General features: G+C 61.3%; 1 protein-coding gene across 1 annotated transcript in view; it reads right to left on the minus strand.

The window, feature by feature from the left end:
• The window catches only part of KCNQ1 (potassium voltage-gated channel subfamily Q member 1), a 250,657-nt gene that overhangs the window by 188,435 nt on the left and 43,065 nt on the right, over positions 1-19,157 (minus strand). Inside the window, exon 2 of the mRNA XM_057317211.1 lies at positions 15,398-15,488. Coding sequence (XP_057173194.1) covers positions 15,398-15,488 — 91 coding nt within the window. The remainder of the gene's footprint in view (positions 1-15,397; positions 15,489-19,157) is intronic.

A 19,157-nucleotide genomic window follows, 5' to 3' on the forward strand; every position in this document is an offset into this window, starting at 1 on the left:
CGGGAAACGTTACAGGTGTGAGCACAGAAGCAGCCGTCAGAACAGAAGCACGAGCCTTCTCGAATACCAGGGTGTTTCTGTAGAGCAAAGAACACGCCTCCTGTAGGGAAAACTAGAACAGCAACTGTGACAAAATACACTTAATTAGGAAAGATGATGATGGAGTTGAGACGAAGGATCTAAGCCATGCGAATCTGTGCAAATGAGCTGAACTCTGACCCATCCAGAGAAGACCGTGTGGACTCAGGTAAGACTCAGCATACGCTTCACAAAAGCAGCACGCTTCAAATACAGACACAGGTTAAAAGCATAATAAATGAAAAAGATACACGATGGGAACATCAAGGAAAAGAAAGCTGGAGTGGTCGCCTTAATATCAGACAAGGTAGGTTCCAGAGCCCGGAACATGACCAAGAATAAAGAAGGCAGCTTCGGAGTGACAAGGGGGCCCGCTCCTCAGAGGACACAACAGTCCTAAATATCGATACACCAATAACAAAGCCTCACAGTACACTGTGCAGGAGAGACCAGCCCCGTAAGAACACACACACGGCCCCACAATCCGAGCTGGAGGTCTCAGAGCCTGTGGTCATCATCAGAACGAGCAGACAGGACACCAGGGAGGACGCAGCCGACCCCACTGCCGACCACAGCCACCTAGTCGAAGTTTAGTCCTCCCAACAGCAGGATACACACTGTTTTCCCGTGCCTGGTGCCAGATCTATCAACACGAACCATATGCTGGGCCATCAAACGAGTCTTAGAGCATTTAAAAAGAATCGAATCACATTGAGCATTTTCTCTGACCACAAATGAATTAAAGTAGACATCAGTATCAGAAAGCTATCTCGAAAATCCTCAAATGTTTAGGAAGTAAGGCATACACTCCTAAATCATCCAGGCATCGAAGAAGAAAACCAAAAGAAAATTGGAAAATATTTTGAATGGAATGAAACTACCGTAATGCATCAAGATCTGTGGGACGCAATTACATATACCCCCAAACCCCGTATTAGAGGGACCTCTAGCCAGTGCCCTCAGCGTCCACCTTAACAAACAAGAGAAAGGACAGCCAAGTAAAAGTAAGCAAGCACAATAAAAAATAACAATCAGTACAGAAACCAATGAAATCACAGAAAAGAAACATTGAAACCCCAATCAAAAGTTGGTTCTTTGAGATCGATAAAATCACTGAACCTGTAGCCAGACTGATCACCAAAAAAAAAAAAAGAAGTACAAATTACCAACCTTGGGAAAGAAGAGACATCACTACATGTCCCACAGATGTTAACACCTTGGGTGACATGAACAAAGTCCTTCGAAAATGCAGAATACCGAAGCTCACCCAGGAAGAAACAGGTGGCCTGAATATTTCATTAAGTGCATTTAAAATCTAGTTAACAACCTTCTGACAAAGAGAAGCCCAGACCCAGACAGCTTTCTGACGGATTCCACCACGTATGTAGGGAAGAACTAAGATTCTGCACAAACTCTTCTTCCATATGAAGAGAAAACACAGCCCAGCTCACTCGACCATGACAGTGTTACTCTGGTGCCAAATCCAAAATGTTATCAGAAAACCACAGAAAATATCCCTCACGAACTGAGATGCAAACGTCCTTAGCAAGATTTTAACGAACGAAGCCCAAAGGTATATACAGAGGGTAAGATAACACGAAGGAAGTAGGGTTTATCTGGCAACACGAGCTTCATTTAACATAAAAAAAAAATCAGTCAACATAATTCACCATGCTTGGCTCAAGAGATGTGGAAAAAACATTTGACAAAAATTCAACGTCCACCTGTGTTGAAAACAAACAAACAACAACAAAACCATAAAAAAAACACACCAATACACCAAACTCTCCAGCATTTGTACCAGAAAGGATATTGTTCGGGGGCGCCTGGGTGGCACAGCGGTTAAGCGGTTGAGCGTCTGCCTTCGGCTCAGGGCGTGATCCCGGCGTTCTGGGATCGAGCCCCACATCAGGCTCCTCTGCTGTGAGCCTGCTTCTTCCTCTCCCACTCCCCCTGCTTGTGTTCCCTCTCTCGCTGACTGTCTCTATCTCTGTCGGATAAATAAAGAAAATCTTTAAAAAAAAAAAAAAAAAAAAAAGAAAGGATATTGTTCGATCTGGGAAAGGAGGTCTACAGACACCCACTCACGGGTGGCGAGAGATGCAATGCATTTCTCCTACTATTGGCGGCGAGGTGAGGATGTCCGCTCTGCCCACCTCTGTTAGACACAGTGCCGCAGGGGCAGCCAGCGCCGTCGGACGAGAGACACAGGTGGGCATCCAGACTGGAAAGGAAGAGGTACAATGACCTTTATTTGAAGACGTGATTATCAATGTAAAAAAAAAAAAAAATCCACAGAATCCACTAAAAAAAAAAAAAAATCTGCTAGAAGTAAGAATCAAGTTGGGAAAGTTTCAAGACATAAGATACCGAAATTATAGTTCTGAATACCAGCAATGAACAACCAGAAACCAAATGTACCAAAGAAATCCCACGGACCACAGCGTGAAACAGGAAACTCTGAAGTGTCAGACAAAAGACGCACGGGACCTTTGTGTTGGAAACTACGAAACATCCGGACGGAAATTCAAGATCTAAATAAACGGGGAAGTAAGTGTGCAGCGTCCGTGGTCCGGAAGATTCGATCTGGGCAGATCCATCCTCCCCGTGCGGATCTCGGGGTTTGGGGCCATCCCAAACAAAATCCCACCACGCTTCTTAGTAAAAGCTGACAAGCAGCTTCTAAGATTTATATAGACGTGCAAAGGACCTGGGATAATCCGAGCAACTCGAAAGGGAGGAACAAAGCTGCGTGAGTAACTTATTTCGTTGCACGCTTTCTTCTAAAGCTGCCGCAGCCGAGGTGTTGTTGCACTGGCCGGACACGGATCAGCGGCTCCGTGCAGCCCAACAGTCCAAAGATAGGTCCAGGTTCTCATAAGCTGACTTTTAAAAAAGGTGTCGGTGTGGTTCCGTGGGTCAAGGACACTCTTCAACAAGCGGCACTGGGACCATTGTGCACTCACGTGTCAAATTATGAACCTCAACCCATGATTTACACGGTACACGAAAGTTAACTCACGGAGCTCAATGCAAGCACTGGAAGTACCAGAAGAAAATCTTAGTAGTCACATGTTTGGGAAAGAGTTCTTAGACACGAAAAGCATGAGAAAAGGAAAAAAGCAATAAACTGGACTTCATTAAAATGGGGAGCTTTTCGTCTTTAAAAGACACTGTTCCATGAATAAGAAGGGCAACCGCAGACAAGAGAAATATTTGTGAACCTACCTCCACGTACCTACAACACATAAAGAGCTTTTCACAGCTTAATAATAAGACAAACAGCTCATTTCTACAACGGAAGATCTGAAAAGATACTTCGCCTCAAAAGTTACGGGAAGGACAGCGGAGCGCACGGGAAGATCCTTGGCGTCCTCAGTCATTAGAGAATCAAGATTAAAACACAAGACGCCACGACCCACTCACGTTGGTTAAAGCAAGAGACCCCCCACACCAGGCGTCGGTGAGGCCACGGCGGCGGGAACGCAGAAGGAAAGCCACTTGCCCGCGTCCTCGACAGTTAAACACCTACGTCCTCGGCAGCCAGCCTATTCCCAGGTGCTTACCCACGAAAACGGAGATACAGATCGGCACAAAGACTTGGACACGCGTGTATCCATCACAGGTCACGGCTGGAAACGACCTGGACACTTAGCAACACGTGAGCGGACACACAGATGGCGGGACGTCCGTGCGGCGAATTTGAACCAGCGGTGAAGAAGAATGGGCTCCTGACCCACAGCCACCGGGACGAGCCCCGGAAAGATGATGCCAAGGGAAGGAGCCAGATGGAAGGCGCTAGAAAACACAAGCCAGTCTGTGCTGACTTCTATCAGTCCCCATCGGTGGGAAGCTCCTGAGTGGGGACGGGTGCGAGGAGGTTACCCCAAGAGCATGGGGACACTTCTGGGGATGACGGCGGTGTCTGCTGTCCAGATGGTCTCCTGGTGTCTACATGGGTCAGAATTCACTGAAGTGTGCACTTCACACACGGCATCTATCCCGTGTCGATTACTCCTCGATAGGGCTGGTCTGTGTTAAGACAGCAGCAGAGACAAACGGGCGTGTAGGTCCAGGCGCCTGCGTGGCCGTGAGCTTGCTGCCTGGCGGCCGGGGCACCTGTGGTGGGTACAGATGGCCCTCCCACCCGCCTCCCCGGTACCCCCACCCCGCCACTGCGCACCTGCCTGGACGAGGAGGCCGTCCAGCACCATCCACCGCTATCCACCGCTGTCCCTTTGGGCCTCTGGACTGAGAACCTTGGTGCCGTATGTGCCCGCCGCCCATGGCCCCAGGTGTCAGAGCCGCCAGCATCACTCGAGTTTCCCACACGAGGGCTCTCAGGCTTGGGGAAGGTAACACGTGTGGGCCCCCTGGGCGGTCTCGGGGGGCCTGGACCCCAACCGCCTCCTTCAGGCTCCCCAGCTTCCCGGAAACAGCGAGGTCACGGGGGTGGTGGTACAGCCCAGGCTTTCCCAGCAAACGCGGGGTGCGGGGACCTCACACGGTAGGCAACACCGAGAAATGAATAACTCACGGGCCCCAAGGACCACGGCACTAGTCCCTGACCCTCCCCGGCCGGGTGCAGAGAGCGGCCCCCACGAAGAGGCTCCGGGACAGCTCAAGAAATTGAAAACGAAGCAAAGACACCCGCCCTTCCCCCAGGCCCCCCCACCGAACCCTGCTCTGAATGCACAAATTATTCTCAGCTCATCGTGCTCGGAAACTGACCAGATCATCGCCCGCCAGGAAAGGGGGCAGGCTGCGCCTCTCAGCACACACTTGACATTTTGTTCTCCTCCAGGCTTCCGTGCTGACAGTTTCTGGATTAAATGTGCAAATGGAACGCGGCCCCGAGGGGGTCTCACTCCCTGCCGGCCCGAAGCGCCAGGGCTGTGTGCCTGTGTGCACGTGTGCGTGCTGACACGTGTATGTGCCTGAGCAAGCAGGCCACGTGAGCGTGTCCACATGCGGGCGCCCCCATGTGCGCATCCATACGCATGCCTGTGCCCTTCTGCGTAACCGCGAGCGCCTCCGTGTGCCTGCCTCCTGGTTAGGCCTTGGGGCCACACCAGGCAGGTCTTCCCTATCTGCTGATTCAACTACCCCTGACCTCCACCGAGCTGGGAAAACAGAGCCACTGGCCACAGGCACCCCAGCTCGGCTTTGGGTACGAGGAGCGTTTCTAGGCCTGGTGCTGGTCAAGTCCACCAGGAAGCACCACTGTGGCGGCCCTCGCCATGGGCCTCGGGCTAGGGGCCTGTGTCTGGCAGCCACCAGCCCAGGGGGTGCCTGGAACGCACCCTCCCCGGGGGCCGGTAGCCACAGACTGGGGAGGGCAGCATCACCCCCAATTCCCATGAGCCTGAAGATGCTGGATGGGGTTCTTGGGCCTCCCCCGAACATATGGGTGCCCTCAAGCCCTAGGGCGCAGAAGGAGCGCTCTGGGCGTGCTGGGCTGGCCCCAGGTCAAGGCCATCTCTGCCCAGTTCTTAAAAAGGGCCGGCAGCAGCCCTGGGGGTCACCTACAGCCCCCCCTGCCACTTGCCCCGCCCCATCTGCCAGACCGGCGCATGACTTTATAACCAGAAAGCAAAAAACGGCGGCGGGGGAGCTACCGCGCCCCGGCCCGAGGTCAGCTGAGTGAGCTGCCGACCCCGCAAAGCTGCACCGAGCCCCCTTCTTCCTGCCCGTGAAGCCACACAATGACACACTTCAGTGGCCCCACAGCCGGGGCTCTGGTTTTCATTCTGTGTGACCTGGGGAGGCAGAGAACATGATTATAACCCGTCTGAATGCTGTACCCCGGGGCCATTACTGCGACACCTGCACGGCCGTGGCCCCCGCCCGGCGACCAGCCCCTCGGGCAGCCCGCGCGTCCGGGCAGTGACAGCTGGCAGACACCGCCACGCCGCGCTCCACAGCCACGAGGCCCCTCCGGGCTCATCCTATTACCCTGGACGACTTCCCCAGGGCAGCCCCCCGGGAGCCCCCCGCTGAGCGCCAGTGCCAGGCCCCGCCTGCACCCGGCGACACACTGCCTGTTCAGCCCGGTCCCCGTTATGTTATGTCAGCTGTTACCCTGTGCTTAAAACAAGGCTCTCCAGCTGGCCGAGGTCAGATGTGAAAACAAGGCCCTCACAAAACCCGGCCCTCCAGCTACCCCGCGCCGGAGACCCCCACTGAATGTGGCACTTAATGACGAGTGTCTTTGCAGCCCTCGGGCAGAGCATAAAGGAAACACCTGTCCCACGGACGGCACACTCTAATCCCGCTAAATCCCGAATGGAGGAGCCTGCGGGGCCCACAGCAAGGGGCCCCCACCCCAGCGTCTGACTTTTGTCCTGGGCCTCTGGGAGACGTTGACAACGAGTTTTGGCGGGCCAGGCAGGAGGGAAGACACGGGAGCCGGCCTGGGAGCGCCAGGAAGCCCAGCCCTCCCTCCCGGGCTCACACCTTCCCGACACACCCAGAGCGCCCTGCAGGGAGAATCTTCCCTGGGGGCGGGTGATGGGCCCCCCAGTGCAGGTGAATACACCCCTCGTATGGCGGGCAGGAGGGACTCCTTTCCTGCCAACACTGGAGGCTGAGCTGAGCCCTTGCCTGTCCAGAGCCAGGGGCGCCCCATGCGTCCCCCCACCCCCCTGCACCCCAACCCGGGATGGCTGTGTGTCTGGTCACCCACCCGGTCCTGAAACATCAAAATTTCTGAAAGGAGGAAAGAAAAGACAGTGGGGTACGGTGGGGAATGCGAGGCCACCCAGATACCTGGCCACTTTGGGGAGCAAAGCCCAGAAACCAGGAGCACGCACGCACCCCAGGTGCCAGGAGAGGCCTTGGGGCCCGCTGACCCCGCATCTGGGCTATTCCGGCTCCCTGGCTCTTCCCGCCCCAGTGCCCCTGCTCCCCGACAGGCAGGCCGGTCATTTCCGCCCTCGGGAGCCTGTGGACGGGGCAGACGGCCTCCCGGGGAGCGGGGTCAAACAGGCCGGCGGAGCCCAGGGCAGACGGATGGAGGTGCGCCCGGGCTCTCACTGGGCCCCCAGCAAAGACGCCAACACACACCTCGCATCACAGGGTTTTACAGCTGGAAACAGGAAGTATTGTGGGACGTGGTCAGGCCCAGACTCGGGCAACTTGTAGGGCAGGAGAGGCCGGTGTCGGCCAGGCCTGGCCGCTCTCAGTGTCCCGGGGCCTCCACTCGGCCCCCGGGCAGTCGCCCCTGGACCCCGGGGACCCTGACCACCAAGGGCCGCCTGCCCTTTTCCTCCAGGCAACATCTGTGGGGGCCTTGGGGTGTGCTTCAGGAAAGTTTCAGACACTTGGGGCCGTTTCCGTGACCCCCTGCCCAAGCCCCCCACCTCGTCCTGAGCAGACTTGATCGATATGACAGTCCTGGCGACAGATAACGGGCCCGGCTGTGGGCCTCACAGAGGACGTCTTTGTTACAGAAAACGAGCCAGTGCAGGACCCTCCACACACACAGCCCCGGTGGACGGGCAGAAGGTTCCGGTTACAGCGAGGACTCCCGCTTTCACAGTTCTCGGCTGAGTGCAGACCCCGCATGAAGGAATGTCAGCTGTCCCCTCAGAAGCAGCTGCCTTCAGGCCAGGAACGCCGCCAGTCCAAACCCTGGAACCCTCCCCAGGCACGGGGCCCCGGGTGGGGTGGAAACTCTGTCCCCTGGTGGTGGGGATGGCCCGAGCCGCCGCCCTGGGCCCCCTGAGCCTCGAACCCTCAGCTTCCTCCTGCTCAGGCATCCTCAGGGGCCGGAGCACAGTCCCCTTTTTAAAGCAGGCACAGCGGCTCCGGCCCCCCAAACACAGGAGGAAGACCATGAAGGAATGGCCAAGGCACCCAGGTCACAGAGGTCAAAACCTGCGACAACCCCTCCCGGAGAGGACACTACGCAGATCTGGGACAGGCAGTGAGCCCCAAGAGTGGACAGTGGTCGGGCGGTGGGGTGGGGGGGCGGGGGGCGAAGCCCAGGGAGCAGGTGTCAGAGCGCCGGGGCCCCTGCTTCGGGGGTCTTAGGAGTGCCTCAGTCACCCCTCAGTGACCCCACCGTCACCAGGGGGCAGGGGTTCATTCTCGGGGCGTCCCCCCACCCACAGGCATGGGGCTCTGGTGCACTGGCCAGGTTCCCTAGAGGACAACGGTTTCCAAGTCCGGGAAGAGGCCCCTAAGACACATACAGGGGCCCCAGGGCTCGACCCGGACTGAGGGGGAGCAGCGGGACCTCCCCCACGCCTCCCCGGCACAGGGGAGACAGCCCCACAGCAGTCTGCCCCCACCACACAGCACCGTCCAGGCCCCCCGCCCGTGCCCTGGACCCTCATGGCCACCTGCGTCCCCGCCCCGTCCAGCAGCAGCATCCCCACATCCTGTCACCGGGGCAGCACCTGGTGGGGTCCAGGGCCTGCGTGCAGGAAGCTGAGCAGAGCACAGCCCGCTCCGTACCCAGGCCATGCAGCGGGGACCCGAGGCCCACTGGCTCCAGGCGGCCCCACCGCCCCTCGGCCTGCCAGAACCCCTTGAAAAACTCCCTGCCCTTCTGCATTGTACAGGCACAGAAACACCCAGAATGCAGATCGCAGCTGTACGAGGCTCTTCTGCAGCTTTTAGAGCTCCTGTTGCAAGCAGCAAGGCTCTGGTCGGCCCGTGGAAGTTCGGCTACACAGGGTCAGCCGAGAGCCCCCATCCTGCGAGGAACGACCCGAACGCCCAGCGGTGACCCTGGCAGAACGCATGGGCAGAAGCATGCAGACACACAGGGTATGCACGCCGCCGCCTTCCCACCCTGGGGGCCGGGGCCCAGTTCCTCCCCCGCACTGGGGCGCTGGTCCCCCTCAGGCAGGGCTCTGCAGGCTGCAGACACGAAGCCTGGGTCCTGCCCCAAAGAGCCACGCCTCTCTGCACACCTATCCCCACCACATAGTAGGTGCTTAACAAATGTTTGCTGGCTGAAAACGCACGGCAGACGTCCCAACCAGGGTGGGGGGCGGTGGTGGCCCCCATTCTGAGACAGCAGCAGAGAAGAGCCGGGCAGGGAGACCCAAGCCTTCCTGGGTGGCTCCGGTGTGCTGCGGACAGAGACAAAGGAGCTCGAGGTTCCAAAGCCTGGAGAGGAGGGCTTCCCGGAGGACCCTGAGGTCCGGCGCAGGAAGCAGGGGACGCCACAGGGCTGGCAGACAGGTGTCCCGGAAGCCGGCGTGCCGGAGTGGGGCTTTGCTGGATGCGGAAGCGGTTCCTGAGCAGGGAGGTGAGGGCAGAGTGAGAAGAGCGCTCTGGGTGGGAGGTAGCCCCCGAGAAAACAAGGCCTCGGGGCTTTGTTAGTGGCACTCCAGGGCCACGAGTGACTTGAGCTCTGTGCGTCGCGTCCCCTCCGTTCGAGGGAAGGAGACAGCAGAGGGTGTGCACTGCAGACTCCACGGGGGCCACGGGCCCTGAAGTCAGCCCAGCTGTCCCTGCTGGCATGGGAAGGGTATGGAGGGCTGAGGCTGGAAACGTGCGTGTCTACGGGGCCGGAGCTGTGGATGCACTGGAGCTGGGGGCCGGGGACAGAGCCTGGACCTCGTTCCAGGATACAGGGACCCATCGAGGGCTGTCAAGGGGGCTGAGAGTCCTGGAGGGGAGCCTCCTGGTGCAGCTAGGAAACTGAGGCCCGCAGGGCGGGGAGGGTCTGGGGAAGCAGGAACCCCGGGGGGCAAGCCAGCTGGCAGGAGGGCTGGGTCACCGCGGCGGGCTGAGGGAGCCTCGGCAGTGAGGGAGGAAGCCGCGAGCGATGACCTCATCCCCCAGGCCTCCGGGCCGCGGCTCACGGGGTTTTTAACCACAGCATCGCGGGACAATTCCCTGGTATGCTCGGCACCAGGAGGCACGAAATACGCCGTGTTTGTGTTGTGCTTTTCGGAGCCTCTCTTTGTGTGGGGCCTGAGAAACAAGGGAGAGATGGAGCCCAGGGCCTCACCTGGGCCTGCCGCGTCGCCCTGCCACCCACCCGCCCGCAGCCTGCTCTCGGGCCACGCGGACCCAGACGCAGGCGGGAAGCACGACACACGCACACGCGTGCACATGGCCACACGCACACTCAGGGCACTGTGCGCTCCACGCACACACACGTGTGCAGCAGGCCGTGTGTGCACGCCCGCACCGCGCTGGGAGCCCTTTGCCGAGGAAGCCGCAAACGAGTCTGAGGCCCCACGTGGGCCGCTCCCAGAGCCAGACCCGCAGCAGAGAGGAGATGCCTCCCAAAATGTCTTTTGCAGGCGCACCGAATCCGCATGGTTCAGCAGAACGCTTAATCCCTCGGAGGCCGCCCCGGGGCTCCCTGCTCCGGCCAGATAACAGCTCTCCACTCCATAAACGCTGAGTGTATGAAAGGAAAGGCAGAACTATGGGCTCTTTGGGAAAGCACAGCTCGTAGTGACTTTTTTCCACCATTTACACATCAGGCTGCTCTCGGAGACCCTTGCTCGGAGCCCACGCTCGGCCCCTCCCGGGCTCCCAACTGCGGTCTGGCTCCCGCTTGCGCTCTGGGCCCGGGCCAGCCGCATCCCGTGGACAGCAGCGCCACCTGGTGGCCCACAGCCCCACTCTGTGCCCGCCTGCACCCAGGGCTGCCAACACGGCTCCCTAAGCCCGCCCCCCAAGCCCCCAATGGGTCTCCCTCTGCCTGGGGTCTGACACCTCCCCAGGAAGTCCCCCTGACTTCCCAGGGGAACCTGTGCTTGCCCGGCCCACCCTGGAGACTGTGAGCTACGGGAACGATCCCCGCCTGTCCCGGCCACCCCCAAGCCCTGCCCACATACCCTGCTCCTCTCCCCTTCTCGGAGAAGCCCTCAGCATCTCGGCAGACACATCCCACCCCGGTCCCCTCTTCACCTTGCACTTCCTTCCTGGCCCCACCACAGGACATAACTCATATCTGCCCATGGAGGCTGGGGCCGGGCGGTCTCATTCCCCGCTGCTGTATCCCCAGTGCCCGCCACCCCCCATGGCCATGACTCTCCAGTGGCAGCCGGAAATAGCCAGCTAAAGCCCCCTCGAAGATTCGGCTCCATCCAGCCACTGAGCTGGGAAGTCCTTGGAAACCCAGCAAGGCCACCAGAGGGCTCAGTCTGAGGCCGTCCTGACCACCCCCTCTAATTTGTGTGGGGGACGGGGAGGTGAGGTCTCGGGGTGTCCTGTGGGTGCAGCTCTGGGCATAGGGGCTCAAAGGTGGGAAGTTCAAATCCTGGAGGCACAATGTTGAGCATGTGGGGTCCATGGAATTGCTGGGCGCCTGTCCTCAAGTAGCACACAACGATGGAAAGCTCTAACCCCCCCTCAGAGCCCCCCTCCTCCCCGCCACCGCATGCCCACACTGCTGGGAAAGAGCGGGTATCCTGGGAGGGAGGAATGGGGAACCCCCAGATGGCAGGTTCAGAAGTAGTGACCACCAAGCTGAGGCCCAGAACTAGATGAGAGGCCCGTCATGTGACATGCCGAAGAACTGGCAGGCCAAGGGCAGAGCATGTGCAAAGGCCCTGAGGCGGTGGGGAGTGTCCAAGGGTCAGCAAACAGTGCACTGGGGTAGAGGGAGAGAGTGAGGTAGAGAGAGGGGAGGACAAAGTTATGGGGACAAGGGTGCCTGAATGTGCAGCATTTGGGGGGCCCAGAGAGAGAGGCCAAGTTTATTGCAATGGGGAGCTTGGGGAAGGGTCAGATTTGTTTTAGAGAGCACTGCCCACCCCAACCAAAGAAGGCTGCCTGGAGGAGAGGGCCCGTGGTGGGACAGGAGGGTGGGGGACAAGAGGCTGCACGGGTTCTCAGTCCTCCAAGAGGTGGAAGGAAGGTGGGACACAGCGGGAGTGGGCTCACTGCTTGGGGTAGGGGAGCTGTTCGCTGGCACACCCATCCTGGTCCCAGAGGAAGGGGTACAGGACCCAACCCGCACGCTTTTCCCCTCCCCAGTGCAAGCTGAGCCCCCATCCTCAGCTTGGGGAACTGTGCCTGTAGTTCAGACAACGGCCACCAGGTGGCACGCGGGCCTCAGAAATGCTATGACCAAGAGCTTAGCAGAAAGGGCGCCTAAGAGATGGAGGCAGATAGGGGGTGGCCAGGGACGCGTGGCGTCTGAGATGCTGGGGGGTGGTCTGTTGGGATGGAGGGGATGTGCAGATGGAGGGGGTGGCCAGGATGGGGGCAGTCGAGATGCTGGGGGGAGCTGCTGGGATGCTGGGGGAGCTGCTGGGATGCGGGGGGAGCTGCTGGGATGCGGGGGGAGCTTCTGGGATGCGGGGGGAGCTGCTGGGATGCGGGGGGAGCTGCTGGGATGCTGGGGGAGCTGCTGGGATGCGGGAGGAGCTGCTGGGATGCTGGGGGAGCTGCTGGGATGCGGGGGGAGCTGCTGGGATGCGGGGGAGCTTCTGGGATGCTGAGGGAGCTGCTGGGATGCGGGGGGAGCTGCTGGGATGCTGGGGGGAGTGGGATGGGGGGCTGCCCAGATGTGACTGGCGCCCTCCGCTGCCTCCCTCAGGAGCTCTAGGCAGCTGTAGGCCGTGACATCGACTATGAGCTCTGAATTTGAGAAGGCTCGTCCGGGAGGGAGGTGCTCCTGGCCAGCAAGAGGAGAGCGGAGGCCGGGCCACACCAGGGTCTGCACCCACGCTGTGGTTGTCGTAGAGGTAATCCCTCTGCCGGTCTGGCTTCCGTGCCCAGCGCAGGGAACACACCCACCGACACATTGGGGTGCAGGCCATGTCTGGGAGGGTCCCAACTGGCTGGGCCCGGCGGCTTCAGCAGGCTCTGCCCCACCCTCCCAGCGGCACCAGAGGGCCCTGCCTGAGCTGCACAGGACGGGGTAAGTGGCCGCCGGAGCGCAGGACCCTCGGTGCACACAGCCCACTGCATGCGGGGGCGTCCGGCGCGCCTTACGTCAACGCGGAAACTTGATGTTGTCAGAGCCTCTTAAAACCTGAGAGCGAAACTCCCGGTACTGGAGTAACTGACCCAAGCCACTCAGGGGGGCCTTATGGGCTAAGCTGTGTGCCCCCCAAATTCACATTTGGAGTCTCAACCCCCAGCAGCTCAGAACGGGACTCTATTTGGAGAGGGGCCGTTCAGGGGGTGATTAAGGTAACACGAGGTCGCTGCCGTGAGTTGGGTGTGTGGGATCCGTGTCCTTGTAAGGGGAGACGCCGGAGGGCTCCCTCCCTCCACACGAGGGGGTCCTGGCCCCTGATCTCCGACTTCGGCCTCCAGGGTGGTGGGAGATAAATGCTCCCTGAGCCACACGGCTGTGCAGCTTTGCTTCGGCGGCCCCAGGGTGCTCACTGGCAGGCCCGGGTCCCAGACCCCAGTCTCTCTCAAGGCCCCTGAGCCCAGCAGCACTTCTGTCCAGTAGGAGGGCCACCCTGGAGTCTGGCCACTGCCCCGAAGCCTTGGCTTCCAGCAGGTAAGGAGCTCAGTCCCCTCAGACATGCGGAGAGGGGGGGACTCACCAGCAGCCCGCATAGCGGACATGCTCCGTGGGGCCAGGCCGGGGCTCGGGGGCCATGGGACAACATGAAGAGACCCCTCCCACGTTCCCTGCTCCCCACCAGCTCCTCCCCAGCCAGCTGGCGGGCGGGAAGGACCGTCCCCACCCTGGGAAAGCAGGTGCCGGCTGGTGAGAAGCATGGCCCACCCCTCAGCTGCAGGGGAGACGGACCCCCCACACGCCGGCCAGCACCAGGGCCCACCAGGGCAGGGCCTCGGGGACATCCGTCTCTAGGACGCGGCAGCTGACACACTGCCGGATGTAGGAGCGGCCAGCTGTCTCCAGGGCGCTGCAGCCTCCGGGACCAGAGGACCTGGACGGGGGCGGGGGCGTCACCTAAAGGCTGGCCCTCTCACCATCCCGCTTCTCGACGGGAAGACGGGAAGCATGTCCCTGCTTTTATAGAAAAGCCCAGTCTGGTAGGACCACAGAAACAGTGCGTGGGACAGTGAGAGGATCCACAGCAGGACATCTGCTGTCACCACCATCTCCGAGGACACGAGACAGCTGTTCAAGTCAACACCTTCACCTCGGACTCGAAGGGCTCCCCCAACCAAGAGCACACACGCATCCCGCCAGCCCGAGACCGCAGTACGGGGAGCCCACCCGCCCCGTAAAGCCTGGCCTGCCCAGCAGCCGCCTCGCCGCCTCACTACCCCTCACTGAGCCCACATCCAGAAAACTCTGCGGGACCAGAGTTCCAGCACTGCCAGCAACGACCAAATGCAGTCAAGCCCCAGGCTGAGCAGGGAGACAACCTTCAGTGGCTTTCACGGATGCGGAGAGGGAGAGGGAGAAGAGGGGGAGATGGGGGTGGGGAGAAGGAAGACAGAGGTGGGGGAGAGAGGGTGAGAGACAGAGCGAGGAGGGGGAAAGGGGAGAGGGAGCGGGGGGGGGGGGGTGTTGAGGGCAGAGGGAACTCCAGAAAACACGATGGAAGAGCGAGCCCCGTCTGCGGCAGCCACTGCCAGGAAGGACCACCATCACCAGGAATAGGCTTCCCAGCGACCATCTTAGACCCACATCACGAAGCCCTAAGGCCCTCCTGGCAGATGCCGTGGTCGTGGATGGGAAGACCTCACCCTGACGGACATCACGTCCCTGGAGGCACCCGTCAGATGCCATCCGGTCTGTCCTGCAAGCTAGGTGGGCGGGGGGTGGTGGCGGTCACTGCAAGGAGCAAACAATTAAGGCCATTCAGGCCATCAAAGCCACATGGCCCTGGGGGGTCAGACCTGCCACAGGACAGGAGCGTCTCCGAGCAGATCCATGTGCATCTGGACATCTGGTTTACAGTGACAATGGCACCTCGAGTCAGGGTGGTAAGATACAGGTCAGTGGATGGAGCCAGCCAGGTGGCCCAGGCATTCTGGGCAGAAGCCGGGGGCAGGATGAGACACCCGTGGGGTCAGTATGCAGCCACAGCCCAGGTCGGCAGTCACCCAGACTCAGGGCCACAGTGCAGGTTTGGCAAGCTGTGCCCACAGCTCCTCCTGTCCTCCCTTCTCAGCCCAGCTCAGAAGCCCCTTCCTCTAGGAAGCCCTCTCAGACCACCAGTCCCAGGCTCCTCTCATCCCAGCCTGACTGTCACATCCTGGCAAATACATGTGTCAGGGTGGGGGTCCCCGCACCTCCAATTTCCCACTGCCCACAGCTGCTGAGCAGCAGAGCGGACACCAGGACACGGTCATCGTGCAGGCGGGGAAGGCCGGGAGCTGTTCACTCCCCCCCCACGGCCCACTCGTCTGGAAGACCAGAGCCCCAGCGGCTGGGACAGCCCCTCGAGCGGCTACATACCATCCAGAAGAGGGTCCCTGTGGCCAGGGTGACGTACTGCTCGATGGTGGACAGCACGCTGAAGATGAGGCAGACGAGGACGATGAGGAAGCTGTGGGGCGGGAGGACACGGCGGTCAGCTCCGGGGGCCAGCCCGCCCGCCCTGCCCCCACCAACACAGGCTGGGCCTGGGGCAGAGGGGTTCCCCACCACCCCTGCCCCGCAGGACCAGGCCCCGTCCGCCCCGGCCACGCCACCGCCCGGGCCCAGAGCCCACCCGCCAAGGAGCAGGTGCACAGAGCGGGGTGCTGCCGGCCAGCCGTGGAGGACCAGTTCTGACCCCTGTGACAGCAGGACAGACCTTACAGCCTGGCACCAAGGAGCCACACTCACAGGCCACGTGCTATGTGGCTCCCTTAATGGGACGCCACAGAGACAGATCAGGAAGAAGACTGGTGGTCACCAGGGGCCAGAGGCACGGAGGATGCCCCCCGCATCCCTGGATGTCACAGGGCCAACCCCCCAGCCGTTGTCCTGCTTGGGGGAGAGACAAGTCTGGGGGAGTCATCCAGGGGGCCCAGGGGCTCCATGCACCCTCTCAGCAGGTCCTCAAAAACTAGACAGCAGGGCACACAGTGTGGCTGCACACACAGATGTGGAGAAAGTCCCCAGCCCCACCCCCACACGCCCACCCTGTGCCCACCAAGAAGCTCCCTGCATCTCCCCCCACTGGCTCAGCCCCAATTTCTCAGGACACACGCTGCCCCCCAGCAGCTCTGGCCAAAATCCGCCCCCAATGCCTCCCTCACCGTGAAGGCTAATCGGCTCCCCCTGCAGAGCCAGATCCCAGCCGACCCCTCTCTGCATCCTGTCCATTAGGCTCCACCCCAGGCCCCCACAACCCACCCCTCCAGCAGCCAGGGGAACCCCCAGCGTCATCCCCCAGCATGACACCACGGTGAGCCCAGACTACGCAGCTCCTCCCACCCCTTTGCCTGAGCATGCCCAGCCCTGCATGCCTCAGGGCCTTTGTACCTACTGCTGTCCCTGCCATCCCAACCCTCCTGGGCACTCCTGAGACTGCATCAAACCTCCTGGTCTTTGGGCACGTAGCGCCTCCTTCCAGGGACCCTGCACAGCCACGCTCTGCACTGCCTCACCTCTGCGGACCCCCTCACTCGCTTGGAAGGATGTCCAGTCCACCTGGCCTCCACCAAGGAGAACCAGGACTGCAGCCCACCATAAAGCAGTTGAATAGTTCTGGCCAGGCCTCCCTGCCAGACCCCACAGGGAGACCTTTGTGGGGGATGGACGAGACGGCACTTGCATCTCACCAGGACACAGGTAAATGACAATGGAGAGAGTGAGCGCTCACCTGTGGCCGGACCACCGCTCAGGCAAAGGGTGCTGGGTGTGCCATGCCACACGCTCGTGAGCCACACCCTAGAGCCCCTCTCGAGTCCCACTACCCACTCATCCCACGGCCAGTGGGCCTGCTGCCCAGCTCAGCCGAGAGGAAGCAGAGCATGGGCAGCCACGCAGGCCAGGAGGCGCCCACCCAGCCCCGCCCCAGATCTCCGGGTGCGGATGGGGCAAAGGAAGCACCCACACACGGCCCCTCCATGGCCACGTGGCCTGGGCAGAGCCCTCTGCCTTGGTTTCCCCGACAGGAGCCAGAGCCCTGGGCCGCCTGCTCACAGGGCCGTGGGCGGCAGCGCAGCCGGACGTCCGAGCAGGGACTCAGCACCAGGCCTGGGACAAGCACCAAGCGCTCGCGCCCTCTCCACCCGCGGCCTGTCGGGCCCCAGGAAGCGCCACCACCCAGGCCCCCACCCAGTGCGTTATGGACGGTAACCTGAGTCCCGGGACCCCAACAAGGCTCGGGGGCTCCACACTTCCTGGAGCCACAGGAGGTAACAAGGAGACACGGCCGGGTCCCTGGAGGCTGGGCCCCGGAGAGGGGTGGGGGGGGGCCCGTGCAGCACGGCTCTGCTCTGACCTCCGAGACGGTACCTCCCCTGCCCCTCCCCCCACCCTCTTAGCGACGACTGTGAGGGCGCCAAGGGCCCCCCAAGAAGCCAGGGTGACCCCATCTCAAAGTCCTCCCTGAGCCACACCCGCAAAGCCACATAAGGTCCCCCACGCACGGGAGCTGGGGGCAGGACGCGGACATCTCCCGGGGCCGTTACCCAGCTGGCCGACGGGCAACAGAACCGGCCACACCGGAGTCACACGCCCCACACCTTTACGTCCCGCGGGAGAACCGTGGGCCCCGCTGCCCAGGGCCTCCCGCACACCTGCCTCCTGGCTCCACGGCCAGGACGGGCCTGGGAAGCCCCGAGCTTTGGCCTGCTTCCTGCCTCCTGCCGCGGGGGCGTGAAGGGGACCCACCGAGGCACCGCTGCCCGCTCGGAGCGCTGTGCCGGGCCTGCCCTGCCACCCGCGCTTCAGCTGGCCCCCGGGGCCGAAGGAGGCAGCCCATGTCCCTTCCACGACGGCACACAGTCCAGCACTGCGGAGACCCTGTGGCCGCGAGTGTCACGTGTCACCCCTTCACTGCCAGGTGGCCACCCACCACCAGCCGTCACCGTCCCTCCAAGCTCAGCCACAAGGCAGAGGGCAGCTGGCCAGGGGTGTGTCGGGCGGGAGCACGGAGGCACCCCGGCACCAGGACCTTGCAGCTCGGGAGCTGGCTGCCCAGGGGCCCCTCTGCCCACCGCCCAGGGCCTGGGGCTGGGGGTGCCATCCCGAGGGAGGCAGCCCCTCCTGTGGTCAGGCCCCAGGCGTCCCCCCAAGGAGATGTCAGGACCCCAAGCTCCCAGAGGTTCTGGGGAGACTCCTGTGCAGATGGGGGCTCCGGGCCTGGGGGTGGCAGCCAGCAGGGGCCGCGGAAGCTGCAGAGTATTTTCCCTGGAGGGCTGGGGGACGGTTGGCACACGGCCACACATGGTGCTTCCCCGGCCCCACTGTATCCTGAAGTCTCCAGAGGTGGTCAAGGATTTTAACACGTGCTGCTGGCTTCGGAAAGAATCATTCAACAAGGGGGCGCCTGAGTGGCTCAGGAGGTTAAGTATCTGACTTTGGCTCAGGTCCTGGTCTCAGGGTCCTGGGATCGAGCCCCGCATCGGGCTGCCTGCTCCTTGGGGAGTCTGCTTCTCCTGTCTCTTCGCTCTGCTTGAGCTCTACTCTCTTACTTAATGTCTCACGTAAATCAATAGAATCTTTTTAAAAAACCATTTTACAAAGCGTGCTTCTGTCTACTCCGCCCTGTCCTGGGTGGGCCTCGGGGCCTCCGGGATGCTGAGACAGGGCCCCTGGCCTCGGGGGACTCAAGGCCCGCGGTGCCTGATGCCCCTGTCTGGCCTCTGCAGGGCTGAGACCACCCCTCCAACCCAGCCCACAGCCGCAGACCCCAAGAGCTGGCAGACTGCAGCCCAGGAAAAGAGGGACCTGACCCACGTTCTGGGTCAGGGTGCAGGAGCTGGGCTGAGGGGACAAAGGACGCCAACCCCCCAGAGGCCATGCTGGCACCCAGGGTGGTGGCAGCTCCGTGCCCCAAGGGACAATGCCCTGCTTGTGCCACTGGCTAGGGGCTGGGGCCGCGAGCGCCAGCCCGGAGGGACATCCTGAATGTTATCGGTCATCCCTGCGGTACCTGCAGCAGCCAGGTGCCCTGGGAACAGGAAAGAATGCAGGAGGTGCGCGAGGGCCCTGGTCCAAGACAGGAGGAGGGCACTCCGGGGCGTGGGTGCCCCCGGGAGGGCCGGGGGTGTGCCTGGAC

The sequence above is a fragment of the Ursus arctos genome, unplaced genomic scaffold (genome assembly GCF_023065955.2).
Source record: "Ursus arctos isolate Adak ecotype North America unplaced genomic scaffold, UrsArc2.0 scaffold_23, whole genome shotgun sequence".
NCBI classification, from domain to species: Eukaryota; Metazoa; Chordata; class Mammalia; order Carnivora; family Ursidae; genus Ursus; species Ursus arctos.